This window comes from Lepisosteus oculatus, chromosome 25 (assembly GCF_040954835.1).
Source record: "Lepisosteus oculatus isolate fLepOcu1 chromosome 25, fLepOcu1.hap2, whole genome shotgun sequence".
Lineage (NCBI taxonomy): Eukaryota > Metazoa > Chordata > Actinopteri > Semionotiformes > Lepisosteidae > Lepisosteus > Lepisosteus oculatus.
Window position 1 is genome coordinate 8,124,831 of NC_090720.1, and position 20,264 is coordinate 8,145,094.

The 20,264-nt window shown below is 37.1% G+C and overlaps 1 protein-coding gene across 1 annotated transcript in view; it reads right to left on the bottom strand.

Moving 5' to 3' along the window:
* The window catches only part of igsf21a (immunoglobin superfamily, member 21a), a 220,161-nt gene that overhangs the window by 64,812 nt on the left and 135,085 nt on the right, over positions 1–20,264 (bottom strand). Inside the window, exons 3-4 of the mRNA XM_006641924.3 lie at positions 8,117–8,238; positions 1,661–1,779 (exon numbers count right to left, since the gene is read on the bottom strand). Coding sequence (XP_006641987.1) covers positions 1,661–1,779; positions 8,117–8,238 — 241 coding nt within the window. The remainder of the gene's footprint in view (positions 1–1,660; positions 1,780–8,116; positions 8,239–20,264) is intronic.

Sequence of the window (20,264 nt, forward strand, 5' to 3'; positions counted from 1 at the left end):
ACAATGAATACTGTAGCAATGGAACAAACCACACAATCACAATGTTGAAGATGATTTAGTAGCCAACTTCAAGAAAACACTGAATGAGACCTTAAGATTAATATGCTGCTACCGACCAAATGAGAAAGATGACTGCAGTGTCTTCCCTCTAATATATAAAGTTACATATGTCCTCATGAAAACAAATCAGTGTTTTTCCACATTAGCTAAAATGGGTTTCCGTGCCACAGTTGGACAACTTTGCTTGAAACAACAAGCGTAAACAAAGTAAAGGAACACTAAAGGGAATTCAATGTGCTATTGGATTTCTGGAAATCCAATTTAATGCATTGTTTTTGTTTTGGGTGTGGACTGCAGAAATCAATGATTGTTTAAAGGATGCAGGAGACAATCAGTAAGGTGTACATTCACACTCTCTAGGCAGAGAAGTTCAGAAATATAGGAAAACACAAACTCCAAGAGGTTTGAGAGAGGAAAAAATGTCAGGACAGCTACTTAATTTAGAAAATGTTTCTATGGTTGGCAACAAACCAATCCCGTTTTTCATTATCTTAAAACTCAGTGTGGATTATCCATGCCAAAATGAAAAACTGGAGACTTAACCTTTAAAAAAACAAAATTATTTTTTAAACATTTGGCAGATGCATTCTCATAAGAGTATCCTGATGAGCCCTCTGTGTTTTCATGGCACTGCTAGTAGGTGTTCTTATTATAATGCTACCGTCAAAAGTAAAGGAGACAAAACTTTAATATTTGCTCGACGATAAGAATACATGTCAAATATTATAATTTCTTGTTGAGACTAAAAAGCTCAAATTACAGTGAAGCCCTGCAGCATTTGAAAGTAAACTCTTTGTGTGAGAATTATAGAGATATGGTGATCCTACACAAGAGGAACAAAGTCACATCCGTATCTGTCACAGTATGGATTCTCAAAAGCCTCTGATCTTTGGCTTCATTTCAATGTGTGTTTTACTCTCATATTAGCACAGGCTAAACAAAGATTTACCCTCTTCTTTTTAGCATTTCCAAGCAAAGTCTTTGATTCCTTCAACAATGCCCCCTTTCCCCATAACTTCCTGAAAGGTGAGGGCTCATATTTAAATTAGCCACACATACGGCCAGGATTATTTTTTTGTATACAGAATATACACAGTAAAACTCCAAAGTGTGCTTTCTACACACAGCAAACACAAATATGAGAGAATTCCACAAGGAAACCAATTGCATGGCTGTCGGGTGACATTTTGTTTGATGTGTATTGATAAAAAAGGATAAAAACGAGGCTGATCAATTATAGAGAAGATGTACAGTCACTATGCTACACTTTTAGGGTTGTTGCTCAAATGTTTTAAATTACAAAGGGAACACAGAATAATATTATTTTGTCCTTATTCCAATTACAAGAAATGTTTTGTGAATTTTAGTCTTTATGCATGGTATGTGGAAATCAACCCCCCATTCCCACCACCCCTAAAAAGTATTTTTTTTAAATGTAAATATGACTCAGCAAAGACGAATACAGTTCAATGCCATAATAGCAAACGCACTCCAAAAAGAGTAAATCGGATTGTGAAAAATATGTATTTTGGTATAGCTCCCCTGTCTGGAATGAAGTTTCTAATCTGAAAACTGGTGAAAGCTGAATTACTGTACTTACACATAACCGTGAGAAAGACATTCCCTGAAGCCAACACCACTTTCTCTCTTGTTGCCCGATCATAAATCCCCACATGGCATTCATATGGGCCGTTATCTGAGATCCGAACTTCAGGGAGCCTGGAGAGAGAAGATCAAAGACCCACTGAAATCATGACATATTTACATATACAGTATAAGCAATTATTTTTTCTCATAAACATTTTTTTTACTTTCTTAGGTCTATTTAGGTACTTTCAGCCCCCAAGTGATGACAAAACGTTAGGACTACACTCAAAAACAACAATGTAAATGAACTACCAGAATATGCTTTGGCATCACTTCTGAACATTTAACATCATACATTTGTATGTTTTTTTTTTTACCATGCTTGTAGGTTAAAAGAAATATGTGGTAAAAACCGTTAGCATTCTCATACATACTCCACAGCTAGCATGAAAAAAAATGTTTAAGCAGTCGTTATGGCTTGCTGAGCTTCGTTTAGTCTTATTTTAGTATATTTTAGAAAATAGGCAGTGTATCGCAGCACATTACACACAATGTAATACCACAGTCTAAGGAAAATTGTGCATCTGTAATGATGTTAGTACTTGAATAGTCAGTTTTTATAATGCGTTACTCTATTGCTGATTTTTTTTCAAAATGTATTGAAATGTGGTCGAGCTTTTTCTGTTGCTAGCTTGATTACAGATGAAAAGCAGATAGGTCTGGCAAATTTGTGGTAATTTAGTGTTCTTAAAGCCTGATTGTATTATTTTAACTTAGCATGCACAGTGCTAGGAAAAAAAAAGATAGCACAGTCAGGAATCATTTATTTTTTGATTAAAAAAAGAAATCTTACTATTTTTTTGGCTATGATGTATTGAAGTCAAGTCCATCAATAGTCTGATTTGCTTGTGTTGTACAAATCCGCTTAATTTAAAAGAAACAATTACTTTTGAGTTAAAAATACAAACATATGTGCATGGAGCCTGTAGCTCACTGAGTATTCTCTGAGAGGCTAATGTGTCAGAAACCATAATCTACCACAGTCACAACCAGACGTGGTTTTGCGTGCTATGATTTATTCTAAATGAGAACAATTGTCCTTGCTATCTGAATATTTCAACAGTCCCCCTCTGAATCCCAGTTGGGCATTAAAAGCATTTGTACTTATGAATCCAGCAACAAGGAAAGACAAAAGCAGTGGAAATTCAGGATAAAAAGAAAATCCAACTTCTCTTTGAAGACCTGTGAACTGTAGTAAGGTAAGAGGTATGGCAATGATGAAGAGAGACAGCACTATGGGTGAAATGCAAAAATACTTCACAAACTGAATCCTGTAATCTTTCTGTTTGCATTTAACACACTTTCCTTCTGTTTTTCTGAGTAATTTACAATGATCTGGAGGACTGTCTGGTTCTCTGATTTTAGGTTACGCTAATAGCCGATCTAGATCATGAGACATATTCTCATTGTGTCAAACTTAGTGTAAAACTAAGTTCTAAGCTTGAAGGCTCTCCCAAGGTGTCACGATTTTAATCCCTCCCCCTTAAGGGCGCTCTGGCTGGTTCACATTTTAGTTGATTTAGTGCACCTGCTCCCTGTTTCAGCCTCCCTACAAAAGCCAGACGCTCACTCTGTTCCGGGCTCTGCACTGGAACACGGAGGCCTGGAGGCCCGCCTACCACCTTGTTGCCCTATGTCCGTGGCTCGAGGGCATTAGCCTCCTATCGGCGTCCAGAACCAGCCGAGTCTGGGACTTGGAGCGCCTGGTCCCGTTCCCCCTTTTTCTCCCCGACCCTTTGCCGGATCCCACTCCTGCTTTTAACGCTGTCTTGTTCGTCTTGGATTGATCACCCGGCTCTGGATTTTTGCCTGTACTGGATTTCCCTCTGGATTCCCTTTAGACTGTTTGCCTTGGACCACGCCCCCCGAGCACCTTTATCACGCCCCCCTGTTCGTCTAGCCCAGCCCAGTTCCTCGTTTCCTCCCCATGTCAGCTCACTCCCTTCGGGATTGTGCTGTCTGCATAGGGCCCTGGAAGATGCTTTGTAACAAGGTCCTCTGAGAACTTTGAAAGTAAGTGAAGATCAGAGTCATTTTCTAGGTTAATACAGCTCTCCTTCCTTTTGCCTCATACCTATACAACAATAGATTTCAAATGCCCATTCATCAATACATAAAATAATATACGATAAAAAAAATAAGACTAGCAATAAATCATACAGATGAAAGCTGATAGTTGACCTGTAGGGAACAAAGTGTCCTGTTATTCACTCTGTCCCAAAGGACTGAAATGTCTACCACTTCTTCTTAAAAAATGACCTGACTCATATGACCATAAAGTAAAAAAAAAATATGGATAGGACTTGAAACAGATTGGTCCAACCTGGCCCTTACTAGTTAGTTACAAAGATGTACAGGCTACAATTTCTGGTCTTCAGAACTAGAAAAGTCTGGACAGGTCCATCCAAGCCATTCTTCCTCCTGTCTACATAGATCTGGCAAGATCGATTTGCTTAGCTCTGGAGGAGCTCAAAACAGGCAATAGCAGCCAGCAATCAATAAACCATTTACACCTCCCTTCAAGAGTTTAACTCCTGCTTTTCCCAGCATCTGTGGATCTAGGAAACACATTGCTTGCGTCTTCAAGCATTGCCTGGCCTAGCTGTTGTGATGCATGTGGAATACACACCCCCCCGACAGTTTAGTGCAGAGAGCAAGCTCTATTAGCTCAGTCAGACAACATCTGCATCCAAATAAGATAAAATACAGTATTTCTGGAATGTGGCTCTGCAGTAGGTACTAGGCAATCACACTATTTATCTTGGCACAATGAACCTGGGTGCTCATATTATTGTGATATTTGCAGAGCACTGCAAGGAGCTAAATAAGAAGGATGTGTTCTTTGGATACTGGTAGATCCTTTGCAAAACTCGTGCTTGTGGTTGAACTTGTGCAGACATTTGTAGAATGCCTTAATACTAATAGGTCTCTGAAGGCATGACACAGGACACCAGCATGGGCTCCAGTGGACTTTAGTTACCTAGTGGGCATGACAGAAGCCAAAGCCTTCAGCACATTGCATTAAGTGTTCCATTATCATGCTCACTCATTCTTCTTCTTTCATTTTACTATAAAAGCTACTGTTTGGTCATTCTAATAAAAACACAAATACCACTTAAAAGTCAATTCCAACTCCTCATTCTTCTGAGCCAACAGGGGCATTTTTGGGTACTTCAGAATGCATATAATATATTTAGGGCCAGACTAACAAAATGTTTCAGTCACTATGTGCATTACACATTTTTTGGGAAAAAAATCTATGGAAAGGTAATAATCTTCTGTACAGGAAATAAAATCCTAATGTGACATTTCAACAAACATTGTGTTGTTTTGGACTATAAAAGTAAATGCTAAATATATTAAAATATTTTTATGCGTTAGGTTTGTTGTAATGGAAGATTTATATAATTTATAACTTTTAATGGCTCAATTTTTCATGAATTGCTAACATTTTACATTTTAATAATAATAATAATTGCTTACACATATATAGCGCTTTTCTCGACACTCCACTCAAAGCGCTTTACAGGTAATGGGAACTCCCTTCCACCGCCACCAATGTGCAGCCCCACCTGGATGATGCGACGGCAGCCATAGTGCGCCAGAACGCTCACCCCACATCAGCGAGCAGTGGGGAGGAGAGCAGAGTAATGAAACCAATTTATAGAAACCAATTTAACACATTTGTTCTGTGTTTAATCTTCTCATAGAATTAATTTTTATGTTTGTGTTTTCTAAATCAAAACATATACTTGTTTTTCCATTTTGTAGATATACAGCATGTTCTTTGTACAATTGATTGGCAGCACATTCTCAGGGGAAGCAGAATTAATTCTTTGTTTCCCCTTGGAGGATTTATAACTGTTAATTTGTTCTTAGTTTTTTTTTACCTGTTGATGATTCATAACTGAAATTTTTTCCTAGGCAAATGTGGACAAGTTTAAAAACAAAAGTAAATCGTTTAATGTTAAAAAAGGTTAAAAATGAAATATTTAATATGAATGTGTGTTTTGAGAGTAATTAATACTAATTATGATGAATCTAGCAATCTTAAAAAAATACTTTTATCTGGTGTTCCTCAGGGTTTGGTATTGTGGCTGATTTTGTTTAATATGTTATCAATAGCTCAGTTTAGCAGGTAGCTTTCATTGTTATGGGGATGATACACGATTACACAATACATTTATCTGTGCACACCACCAGACAATACCTTCTTTATCACTCTGGCTGGTGATAAGAATTGGAGGCACAAGAGTTTTCCATACCTCAATCCTGATAAGACTGAAGTAACGCTGATTAGTTCTTTATATAATTTTGATAATACATAAAAACTTATGTTATCCATTGATGTAAATAGGATCCAGCCTGCTCAGATACAAAAAAATATTTGTGCTATTTTAAAATAAAAAATTGTTGGTTCCGGTGTCTTTTTGTCACCTGTGTAACATTGCTCATACTGTTTCCAGTTACCTGTACTGTATACCTTTTTTCCACACAAATGCAGAAATTACATGCTTTTATATTCCCACAAATAGACAACTGCAATGCTTTTCTTGCAGATATTTTTAAAATGTGTTCATGTGTGTATGTTAATGTTATAATAAGAGAATTCTGTGGCACAATTTATACCCTAAAAGTATATCCTATAAACACATCACTCCAGGCCTAGTACCTCTGTATTAGTTTCCATTACATTCCATTGGCTTTCAAAGTCAAATTCCAAGTCTACTTCTGACTCTTAAAGCTCAGAGTGGCTCAGGTCTAAATTTATTATTGACTTTCTGTTACCATACACACCATCATGCAATCTTTGTTTTTTAAACAATGCTCTCTATCTTTTAAAAGACAAAAAAGAGGTGTTTGACATTGTTTGCTCCTATAAAACTAAAAACTTTTCACCCTTGTATATGTTACACCCTGTGTATTGTGTTTTTCTGTATATTCCCTGATTTACCTTCTTATTATTACAGTATGTCATCAGTACACTAGGTCCTGAGTGCCAGATCATTTGTGTCAAAATGAAGTGTCCCTCTTCTACATTTCTACATAATAAAAATAATAAATACAGCTTACATTTCAGAACCTAATGAACCCCAAGAAATCTGATGCATGTCCAAAGAGCCTATCTCATAGCCATTACTATAAGAGGAATGGATGTGATCAAAAGCAATGTTAAGGCTTCATATAGCCATTCATGCTTATGAGACAAAGAAGGCAAATAAGAGCATCAGATAGGACTGCAAACTTTAGAAGGTCACCTTGGAACACTTTGAAATTACAGATGTTTCTTTTTCCCCTTTAAAGTTTGAACATCAATCACTATGTGTTTTTTCCCCGGAGTTAACTAAAACACGATACCTAAACGGAAATTTAAATTCTTCAGCACGTATGCACGGTGGCAGATGACACGCTCGGTGTAAAAAAAAAAATCCAAGCCGAGACAGAGAACACAGAAGAGTAGAAAGCAGAGAGACCTGTATAAGTAAAGAGAGAAATTAGAAAGGAGGGAATCTGAAGAGAGAAGCTTTTCCCAGGTGACAGGGGAGTGCTGAAGATCCTCATTGAGTATTATTACAAGCACATAGATGGAGCAGAACTCCACCGCTGGAGACAGCTTTGCCTTTGGACACAAAAGGTTTGTATTCATAACAACCTGGCCGGTATTAAAAATTTAAACTGATCAAATTAATTTTTCAAACACTTTCCCTTAGCTACCTCTCACATAGCGAGATGGAACGTCAGACACCAGAGTTCTCTTGATCAGGGTTCAGGGAGGGTAGCGCTGAGGCATCACCCTGTGACCGGGGTTCAAGCTTGGGGGAAGCGTGGAAGACAAACAGGCACGCCTGCTTGCTCTCTTTATTGTTTCTTCTTACTGCTCCCTGGGTGCCTGTGTGCCTTCCAGCTCTTCCAGCTCTTCTTACTGTCAGAACCGCGGGGGCTGTGAAGCAATCTTTTTCAATGAAGGTTACTTATCTTTAAGCGAGTGTCGATTTGTCTAAATGGATCAGACTCACTCAAACAAGCTAAAATGCACGGGGAAAAGATGGAGATGTAGAAGAGGAACATGTGGCAAGAGCCCTCTAGTGCAGAAGCTGTTGTGATGAGAGCTAATTCCATACCCCCTCCCCCGTGGCTTGCAATCTATTCTCCCTGGAACAGATGACATCCTTTCTCAATTAACCAACTGCCATGTGTACACAAAACAGTTGCGCATTTCCCGCCTGTGCAGGAGGAAGAACTGAGGAGGTCTGCTCACCTCCGGTATGCCCTAAGCAATTTTTATGGAGTGCCATTGAGCTGGCAAGCAGCCCAGGTTAAACAGTGACACTTTAGCAACACTGAAGCAAGCTGTCAGGATTTCGGAATTGGCTGGAAGCGCTTAGAGGGTGGGCCTAGCAAAGCTTACCGGACTGTTGATTGGTACACAAGGTCTTCACGTCGGCGGTAGTCCTCCATGTGAGAGTAATTGGTATTGAACATGGCATCATAAGTGAAGATCTTCTGTTTGATGGTGCCCCCATCTGTAACCTGTAAAACAGAAGAAGAATGCAAAATGGGCAGTTTTATTAAAGACATAGTGAAGGACTAAGCTCAGTGGTGTCAAGAGTCAAAGCTCCAGAATTCAAGGATGAAAGAGTTTTGTGGTTTTCATGACATCTTAAGTAATAATAATAATAATAATAATAATAATAATAATAATAATAATAATAATAATAATAATAATAATAATAATAATAATAATGCTTACACTTATATAGTGCTTTCTGGACACTACACTCAAAGAGCTTTACAGGTAATGGGGACTCCCCTCCACCTGGATGATGCGACTGCAGCCATAGTGCACCAGAACGCTCACCACACATCAGTGGGGAGGAAAGCAGAGTAATGAAGCCAATTCATAGATGGGGATTAATTTGTAAGGGACAATGGGAAATGTGGCCAGGATGCCGGGGTTACACCCCTACTCTTTTCGAGAAACACCCTGGGATTTTTAATGACCGAAGAGAGTCAGGATCTCGGTTTTACGTCTCATCTGAAGGACGGCGCCTGTTTACAGTATAAGTACTACTTATTTAATTGATCTAAATGTTGAACTGTAAAATTACAATCTAAAAAGAATCACATGACGTACAGTACAATACCTACAAATGAATTTTGCAATAATTGTCCCTCAATCAAATATTTAATCTAAAACACTTCTGAGATCTGGGAACAGAAAGCTGTGACGTATTGTAGTGATGTTGATCTATTTTAGATGATATAACGTTTTTTTTCCTAGTATAGAGAAGCCTTTTGCTGCATACTTTAAGCTGTTTTGCTTCGGATGAGGAATAATAATCCAATTTTTACTCGTGAGTCCTGTTCAAGAAACACATAGAGCTCACACAAAGAAAAAGAGAAAACAATAGTGCTTAAAATATAAAACAGAAGCAAAAGGAAAGTGAAAAATACATAGCAAAATGAAGCTAAACCTAAAAGTAAATTGTGCATTAGGAGTTTTAGTGAAAAGGTTGGTCTATAAGCAAAGTTTTGAAAGGGTCAACAGTCACAGAGTCTCTAATGGATTCTGGCAGTGACTTCCAAGTTGCAGTGCTACATACAGTAGGAAAGGACTTTATCTCCTACTGTGTGGTTTCTGGTCTTCAGCAGAGAAAGAAGGCCTGAACCAGCAGATCTTAGATTAAGTGCTAGACTATACTCTTACAATAAATCCATAAGGTAATTTTTAGTTACGCCATTCAGAGCCTTCTACGTGAGTAAGAAAACCTTAAAAGTCTCCTCTAAATTTCATTGGAAGACAATGCAATTTACAGAGGATGGGAATTAACTGCTGACAGAGAGAACTTTAGAAACTTTAGATAGCAAAATTCTGGACTTGCTAAAGCTTGATTTCAGCATCAGATAGGCAGAGCAAGTCTTAGCCAATAAACTTTGTACAGGTGGAAGAAAGATACCCTTATGACATTCCTAACATGAGCTTTAAATGAACAGGATCAAATGGAATAAGATCTCACTAACTTCCATGAAAAGGTTGAATTCAATACCGTCATCAACAACACTGATATTATCAACTTTGCAAAGCTGGTGTTAGGAAGGTATGCAAGTAACCTCAGTCCTATCATAATTGCTTAAGAATCCAAGAGTGCTTCCATATATGAATGTCAGACTGACACCTGCAAACAGCACAAACTGCAGCGATTTGGTCTGCAAACACATCTAAGTGGTCATCACCCAGAGTAAGAAGGACAAACATGAGATTCAACAAAGCTTAGATGTACTGCATTAGTTGGCTCCTGGTACCCAAAAAAGAGCCCCCAATGATCCCTCAATAGTTTTCTATGCAATCAAGTAGAATTGCTGTGAATAACAGTATCTGAATCAAGCCTTAGTCTTGTACTTGATTCAGACAACCATTTGAGCCGTCACTTTTCCATTGACATTCCCCTGTACAGGATTTTTCAATGATTAACAAGAGGTAATTCAGATCAACTTACAAAAATGATTAACAGCTGCAGAACAACTTATTGTTGCCTAAATCCCAAATCTACCTCTTTACTGCACGTTTGTCTGCCAGACATCTGCCCAGTAATTGTCAACATCATCAGCAGTTCCCTATCCATAGGTATGGTCCCTACTGCTTTAAAAAGTGCATCACTCTTATTCTAAAAAAAAAAAAAACTGTCTTGAATTCTGATAAAATGATGAACTACAGACAAAATTCTAATTAACCATTCATATCTGGTAGGTCCTGGAGTGTGTTTGTGTCTGAGTGCCCTGCACTCTGTGTCCTGTCTAGGGTGTCCCTGCCTTGTGACTGTTGCTTGCCAGGATAGGCTTGGGCTACCCCATGACGCTGTATTGGATGAAGTGGTTAGAAAATAAATGGATTATTATTGCCACAGTAAGTGATGAACTCTGATGTATGGCTATGCTTGTGATGGTATGATGACATGCTGAGTAAAGCTGAAACAATCTGTAATATCTAGGAAATTTCTTACCGTTAAATATTACTCAGTTACTCACACTTAATTCATTCAGTAAAGTAGCTGAGGAGTGAGAATGAAACATACCTAAGAACCTAAAGTCTATCATGTTTTTGATTTGGACGCCTGTTTTGAGCTATTGCTTAATATGCACATGCGTTTTTCAGGATGTAGGAGAGCATGTACTTAATGAAATATTGTAATGTAACAAAGCAAATGAATCATTGCCTCTAACACCAAAAAATAAAGGCGGAACATATAAGCTTCTGTTCCTGTTAGTAAGTAGACATGGCTTTTGTTGAAGCCTAATACTTAAAGGAGTGCCAGGACTTCAGACTATGAACTGAAAACGATGGCAAGGTTTTCTGGGTCTAAAGACTTTTTAAAACATTGCTCCTTCCAGAAGCAGGGGAGCTCTATTTGGAAAACAGCTTACACAGCTTGTAATTTGCCTACTGCAAACTGACACATGGCTTCCGGCTAACTCAAATCGGTATATTTCCCCACTGCATAAAAGTCAGTTATTCTTTAAAACGATATCATCGGTGTTATTATTTGAAAGTACTCTGGGGATGATCTAAGTGATTTATTACAAATATTTTCATTACCTAGTAAATGCCTCACATTACACAAATCATGGAATAAGCAGTGAAGCTGGCGGCAATTGGGAGTGTCTCTATAAAGGAAAGGAGGACTGTAGAAGGCAGGTAAAATATTCTATATGATAATACTATAAAATAATATTATAAAGGCTTGAGTGTGAAAATGTGTCACACTTTACAGTTTTTTGTTAATGGGGTCACAGTTATTTTTGTCTCACTGAAACATTGAGATATATTGGGTTTTGTCTTTGTCATGTTCTGCTAACAATTCCACACTCAAGATACTGTGTGTCTCCACAAAAAAGCATTTCAGAGAAGTTTACGGGAAGAAAGATTCACTGGAAATTAAATAAAAACTCACCCAGAATCCTCAACCCATATAGGTCACACTTGTAGAACTTTTTGTTAACAGCGTCACAATTGCAGTATTTTTATCTCACTAAAACGCAGCCTATAGATTGAGCCCTTTCTTTGTCATGCTCTACTAAGATTTCCACACTCCAGATACTGTGTAGGAAAGGAAAGGATCAGAGAAAGGTTTGTAGGAGCAAACTTCTCAATTGAGTTCACTGGACATTAAATAAAAACGATACCAAAATCAAATATTATCTTTTTTTTTCTGGACAAAAAATCTAAGCATTTCAGGTTCTGTCTCAAAAGGATTACTAGCCAAGGATAGAAGCATGGATGTAGAGGAGCTGCTCTGATCCTTAACAGCTGATTAGCTGGGGGTTTCCATTTCTTCATTCGTCCTGGGCACGGGAAGGTGATTGAAGCTTGAACTTGGTAGCGTTTGTACCACACTCAAGCCATCATCTAGTCCCATTACTGAAAAAAAAATGGAAATTCCCCAAATATTCACACGACCAGAAAAAAAAAAAAACACACTTTCAGTGTAGGTTATTCAATAAAAAAAAACAACATTTGTTTTTGAATAGAAAAAGATAGTCATCAAGGTTAACTGATTCGAAATTTGGTACTCATACAAACCGGACCATGTGGACAAAATTCCCTTGGACAATGACAGTGGACACTTATCAGCTACATGCAGCTGTGATCCTAGTCTTCCCATGCATGCAAGTAATCATGGCAACATTTGGAGGTATTACTGAGCCAATGTATCATTCTTTGATGTGTTCAGCCCCATGGAATCTTTTGCATATATACTAGATTCAACCTACTGCATATTTATATTAAAAGGCAACTCATACCACAGTTTATGTTTTGAAACAAAAAAAATGGCATTTATTTTTAACATACTATGGTGTGTTTTGATTACAGGAGAAAGCAAATCAAAGTAGTTTTCATTACCATAACCGAATCATAGACTGATTTTCTAGTGTAAGTGAAGCTTATGGTAAGACATACTGTTCTGCTGTATCACGCTGTATTTATAAGGCTTGTCCATTAAAAGAATAGCTCAGGACACTTCAGTAGCTGATGTAAAAGCCAGCACAGTGGAAGTGCCATTTTAAAATAATTGTATATTATTCTTTACAAAATGACATTTGTGAAGCAAAAATGGCCCATCACCAGCTAACAGACTTTTACAGCAAAAAGTCATCAGGTGAATGGCAGTAAAAAAAATAGAACAATTGAAAACAGTATAGAGTACTGTACACTTCATATCACAATAAAATAAAAACAGATAAAGCTTTCAAAAGACTGACAGTAATATAAATCTATAACAAACAACTTATAATTGTGAAAAAGTGGCTAATTTACAAACAGCCTCCAGCCATTAAAAGTGACAAAATGGATCGAAATTCAGCAACAGAATTCAGTACCAAGGAATTCAGGCAAACTTACATCACTTTTAAAATTGTGTATACATAGCTTACAAGAGAAGAACCACAAACTTAAAATGTGACCAGACTTCACATCCAATATAAATACTTTTAGTGGCTAGGCTTTATTTTTTGTAAACTTGCTGATTTCTCGATTCATCATATTTCTGTCATAGATCTTAAAATATATTACTTCACATGAAAATTAGCATGAAAAGTAATCAGATCTCATATCATTACACTGACGTCCTTTACAGATGACATAAGGAGGGGTTTTTATAATTCTGTCCACAGGTTAGACTCAGTGGTGTATGAAACCTGAAAAGAAATGATGGATTGTGGCCATTTAGTTTCTGTTTTTGTTACATCATAAGTATTTATATTTTTGGGGAAACGAGGGACTCTGCGGCTTGTGCATTTCGTAGCACAGTTCAGGGACTCAATAAATTGGAAACCTAAATATTTATTACAGTGGGTGGGCTCCAAGGCCATTCCACCCAAGGTAATAATGCAGGGAGTTTCATTTACAGGGAGCTTTCAGTCTGCCTATGTTTCCATATAGAGGCTCATAAATCAGACACCATCATCCTCCTACCATTTTTAAGGAGAAGTTTTTATAACTTAATCAGATAGATTCTGCTTTTACTCTTACTATGGTGGATAACAAAAAAAATGAAAGAAGGGAAAACATTAGCTTGAATCTTATCAAGTAGATATATATCCAACACTCTGATTTCCTTAAAGCATCCACAATGTGCTTCTTCCATGGGTTCCTGGATGCTGCAAAATCACAATTCCACAAAGGAAAGTTCCAAAATGATACACTGGCTAATTTATTCTGAACCCCCACCAAATAATGTGGTGGGCTTCTGCAACTAGCAACAACATCTTCAACCTGGCGCGGCAAGTATTTCACAAGGTTTATTATATTGCAGATTCATGATCATAAAACCAATCACTCATTTCCCACCACTAAATACCTTGACTGAGAGTACCTAAGGTTATAGCCAGTGAGAACACAAACCTGCTAGGTATAAGGGGAAATTAAGTACAACAACGGTCAAGGTTAAAAGCAGGAAGAATATCAGCTCATAATTTGTTTGTGTGTTAGTTTAAAAGAGTCAACAGCAGAAATCTTGAAGGAGGGCCTGAAAGATGGAGATATGAAGACGTAAATAATCCTATTAGGCCAAATGACTTTCTTCTTATAAGTTTTTTTTTTAATTCTGTGTTTAATGTTCTTTTTAAATGCAATTCTAAAACATCCCCTTCTTAAAGCCAATACAACAAAATTGCTTCTGAGAATGGGAATAGTATCTAAAAACTTAATAAAGATGTTTAAATCTACTGTGGGCACAAAGTCAGGAATTCATTTCCTGCCTATCTGCCCTGCTACTTCAGTATATTGCCTTTCTTAATTAATTCACCTCTTATTAAAAACATTCACCACCCTGAGAGTAGTGATATCCATTCTCGAAGATATACCTTTGGGGCATCAAGGGACAACACAACATAGTAGTGAGCAACAGACATGTACAGTAGTGGGATAGTGAGGACATTACAGGACAAAGAACAATCAGTCTTAAAGAAATTATTTGCTATTTGAAGTCGGGGTATACATTACAGAAAAGGAAGAAAAAAATAAGACTCCTAGTACAAGCCATTAAAAAAAGTTAGAACAAAGCAAATTCTGGAGAGGTAACCCTAAGCACTAGCACAGGTGATCTCTGTACACAGGATATAGGATTTGTCCATTGTAATAATTCTGGGAGCCAAGGAAGCTTTATGGTACAATGCATTACCAACAAGTTACAAAAAGGCCGCATGGCACTAATTTGCATCCTGATAGGAAGTTTAAGAAATGACTTCAAAAGCTGGATTAGTTCATTATTGGCCTTGGAAATGGTGAACATTTTACAAGCAAACAACAAAGAACTAGGACGTGCAGGCCAGTTTAAAAAGTTCTATGACTCATATTAAAGAAAGAATCAAATCAAGTTGTTACAACAAGCTGTGATAAATGTACCCTTCTGCAAGCAGGCCACAATGGATCCTGAGAACTGAATCTAACCTTCCTTGGGTTTAGAATTCTCCAAGTTCCAATATTTTATGAAGTGTAATGTTTGATTTTTCCTTTTTCAACAGTCCATGAAAATCATTAACAGTTACACTTTTGTAATTTTTTTGAATTAGTGTTTATTTGGATAGCACTGTGGCACCACGGTTAGCATGGCTGTTTCACAGTGTTGGGGTCCTGGGTTCAATTCTGGATCTAGAGTGCTATCTGCAAGGAGTTTGTTTGTTCTCCCTGTCTTGACCTGGGTGTCCCCTGGGTGCTCCAGTTTCCTCTCACAGTCCAAAAATATACTCTTAGATTAAATGGCTTCTAGGAAAAGTGACTCTATGTGTGAGTGGGTGTCTGTGTCTGCTCTGTGATGGACTGGCATCACATCCAAGTTGTCCACAAGGTTCCACCGCAGCTCTGAATTAGAAGAAATGGTTAGAAAATGGATGGCTTTTGCTTGGTGGAACTTACTGGGACCAGAGGCAAAGCAAAAATATGGTTTTAATTTTTTTTTCTTGTATCCCCTAAAACATGTCAATCTCTTTAGCTAAACATTCAGGTTACCTACTGTAACCAACTTAGAGTGTATTTCATCGAGTTGAAACAGAGCCCTTTTTCTGGGAAACTGTTTAACAGATTTCATGCTCCAAATGATGGTCTTTTTTCCTTTCCTCTCTCTGTCACAGTTCACAGCGTGGATAAGATGTAAATTCTTTCTGAGGTCTGATAAATGACACAACCAGAGCACCATATGCAAACATATGTAGTCTTTCCCAGCCTATCATGTCGCTTGAAGTTACTGTGCGCGCTCACTGACAAACTAGATGTGGAGGATCTTGTGGCTGAAGTATGTCAGGCATAAAGGAAGCTTAGCAGTTTTTGAACTGTTACCCATATCAGTTTCCCATTAATTTGATTTGACCAGAACCCCAATGGTTTTGACAAAGTATCAAGACATGATACTTGCACTTAAAAACTCTGTAGTAAAAGGCAACATGTAATAATAACAATTCTGATTCATTTAACAACTAGATACCACGTGATCTGTGTACACATGACCGGGGGATGAAACTGTTTTGAAAAATAACCTATTTGAACATGAGTAGTGGTTACAATAGTAGACCTGATGACAGATTGCACCATCTAGTTTCCTAGTAAAGCTGTTATTTCACAGGAGTGCAGTAATTCTATTGCCTTTTGATTTACCCATAAACTATGCATGATGCTCAGACTGTGATATATTGTGCCTGTTTTATACATTATGGTCTATACAGCCCCTGATAATGATAGGATATAGGTAATGATTCTGAGACCTTGTGAAAAGCTGTGCTGTAACAATGAGAGGAACTTGCTGCGAAGACAACAGCGATTTCCTACCCTCCTCCACTACCACCACAGACAGTCTCCTTTCTTTTTATCTAGGGTCCAGCGCATATAGGACTGACTCAATGGAGAAATGAGACTGTCAGCTATTGATTTCAGGAGGTCAAATAGGCTCAGGTGCAATTTATAGCCTTTCTGACAAGACTGTGCTCAGAAATAGTTATTATGATTGTCAATCACAGAGCCAGAAAGGCTACAGCGAATTACTTTGTCCGACAAGAGCTGGCAATGAAATCAAACCAAAAGAGACTTAAAGAAGAATTTACTTTACTGCTGTGGCACAGTTCACGTCTGTGTTGCGATGATTCATTGCATGACCTTGTTAAAAATTGTCATTTTTAAATATATTTGTTTAAAGAAGAACTTCTCCATTACCAACTAATATTAAGTAATATATTGTATTAAGATGCTGAGTCTAATAGCCCTATAACTTTAATGCACACTCAAAATCATCAGTATAAAACTGAATCAGTGGTAATCTCTATTCGTACTAATAGCAGATGTGTATGAACACACAAAATGTTTTGCATAGGAAAAAAATGTTGCTTTCCAAGAACCCTGGGAGTTAGTCTAAAACAGCATGCTATCTCTTCTTCAAGGATACTTATTTATCACTGTTGGGTACCATTCTGAGCCTCCCACCCATTTGCTTTTGTACAATTTCAAAAGTAGAGTGGAATAACTTTACTGAATTTTATTTTGTAAAACAAGAAAGACCCCTAGAGTTTCATTTATGATCAGTTCTAATTGAGAAATAGAACCTGTGGTGCACTGTGGTTAATGTTTTGAAAATACAGGATCCTGATGGGGCTTTTATAAAGCAAAAAGAGCCTTTTATAGATATAAGGATTTCAACAGAGCTGCAACTGTCCAGGATGATTTTGTACCACTTAGAACATTGCACTGTGACAATGAATCAGTCCAATGACAATAAAATCTCTGTATGTAACTGCCAGAGCATTGTGAAATATTTTTTATTTTAATTTGCTGTGCATAGAAAAATTATTATTTTTTAACTCTAAGGCATAATCTCGAACTCCAGCTTGTTCAAACAAATATACAAGATGACTAAGGCTCTGCACATTTCAAAAAGAAACAAATTGAAAAAAATAATAATTCATGGAATTGTGATTATATTAATCTCAAGCACGATTTGCCTGGAAAATAATTATTGCTTTAAAACGTTTCTAAAGAATTGTCAGGCTTTATGTAGAGACCTCACTATATATTTTTGCTTGTATTTTTCAACTTTCTAAACCATCTGATGGAGAAGATGTTTTTGTATTTTCCTAAATGATACAAAATACAAAATAATTATTGCTTTAAAACGTTTCTAAAGAATTCTCAGGCTTTATGTAGAGACCTCACTATATATCTTTGCTTGTAGTTTTCAACTTTCTAAACCATCTGATGGAGAAGATGTCACTTAAAATTATAACTATCATTCAAATTCAAATTATATGCAATTTATAAGGCAAATTATTAAACTTACAAAGCAAGCCAGTTTATTGGATGCTAGTAATTAATCCAAAAGATCTCATCCAGTTGTTGCTTGAAAGAAGACAGTCATCCTCCAAAAATATTACATTCCTTCTTATTGTCTCTGGTCAATCCCTGGCCATGTTTTTTTGCCAAAGGATTACAGCATGAGAGATATTATATACTACGTTTTAAGCAAAGCATGAATAAAAAAAAAATCCTAATCATAATAACAAGATGTTTCCCACTAAGAGTTGCGTGTATGGTCTTTGAAATCTAGATGAGTATTTTATTCTTAATAAAAGTACAGATCTTAAGTTAATGAAGCGCTCTCATTCCAAATACTTGTTGGTAAGTCACCTAGTGACTCAGCTTTATCTCCAGTGTCTTTGTCACCCATTTACAAAATTCGGTGTTAAGGAGCAATTTAGGTAAAGCACTTTGTTCAAGGGTTCATTAGCAGTGTCCGCCAGCTCTGGCAAATGTGAATTTAATTTGAATTTGAATGTTGTCTTATTTTATTTAAGAAATGCTTCTGTATAGGGCAGCTGATCACAGGTACTGTACAGTAGATTGCATCACAGTAGGTAAATCCAGTAAAATCAAAGGATGTTCTAAAAGGCAAATGGTAACCATAAACCAAATGTAAGCTACTTACAAACCTTTTGCAATTAATACTCCTCCATTCCGCTCTAAATATGTAGTGTACATAACCTGTCAGGAGCTAATCAGAAGCTGCAAAGAAAAAGCAGCCATAGTAATTTTAATAACTTTAAAAATGCAGGCATTTGCAAAAAAGTGATATGTAAGCAGTAGGAGCAATTTTCAACTTTACCATGAGCTTCATTTGTTGCAGCCAGTTCTAGATTACACCTATTTAAAGACTGCATTTCCTTTGCAATGGAAAGCTTATCTGTAATCCAGAGGAAGGATTTTGCTTTTATTATTTGGTGATGAGGTGTCAGGCAGGTTACTAGGGATTAACATACAGATTTGAACCAATCCTCTTTTGCATTTTCATGCAAACACCAATATATATATTTATTCTGCATCCTGTAAAATATTCATCAATCTCTGATAAAATTCTGCATACCCACATTCACAACCTCATTTTATGCTTAACTACATCAGCTTTCTAATCCAAACACACCATGGGTACTTTTAGAAATAATAATGGCAGGCTTGCTTTCAACTGCTTAATAAGTTGGTTGCCATAATCGGTTACCATAATCATTTCCTGTTACTGCAGTTTTCAATCAAGAAATGTGATTCCTTTTCCAGCTGAATTCACTTTCATTTAGGAAAATACAAAATAGTATCATTAGAATATTCAAACTGACTTCGCCTGTCTTTGCTTTTCACTGTTCTTTATTGTTTTCTATTTAGCTCCCTTAATCTGACAATCCTAAACATCTATTTTTTCTTTGAGGCACATTGGCAGGACAGATTTGGCAATATTATAATGTCTGGTGGCAGCTACATCCTTCAGAGGACTGTGCTGTAAATAATATTATAGAGCAATCTGAGAGGGAGGTAAAATACAAAAAAAATAGTTGTATTTATTTATGCCTGATTAACAGTAAATATTTACAAAGGAATGTCTAACTGAGAACAAAGTGCCTATTTTAGAGGGTGGTCTATGAAACCTCCAACAGAGCAACACAGTTCTGAACTGACATCAAAGGGATCACATATTCACATGGATACACAAGAAGGTACTGTAGATTGAGAACTTCAGTTCTTATCACACCTGTACACTTTACCTTGCCTTCTGCTGAGCCTCCTTACTGCCCATAGGGACCTTAGACAGCCGAGGTTTTTAAACATGTCCTTTAATTACAAATAACAGTGCTGTTATAACTGTTACAAAACATATGTAGTGAATGACTCACTAACATTAGCTACCTCCGAATCGAAAACCTGGTTCTACCAGTTAGTCAGACCTGGCCATACACAGGTAACTGCTGAACATTTGCAGAACTCTGTTAAGCTAATTAGTGAACTAAATTGTTAATTCCTAAGAAAAAGCTAATAAAGGGAATTACAATACGGGGATAAGGCAAAGAGATATGAGAAAAGGATATTTTCATCTAACATTTTCTAACACGTTCAACTTGTTTGCGATAGCTTGGATCTCCAAGCTTTCTGAAATGGAAACATGTAAGTGAAGAGCTTAGCACACACTGTGCTGGCCAGTTATTATTAGTATCCATACTTCAGTGGCACGTTAAGAGAAATGTGAGCAGCTCATCCA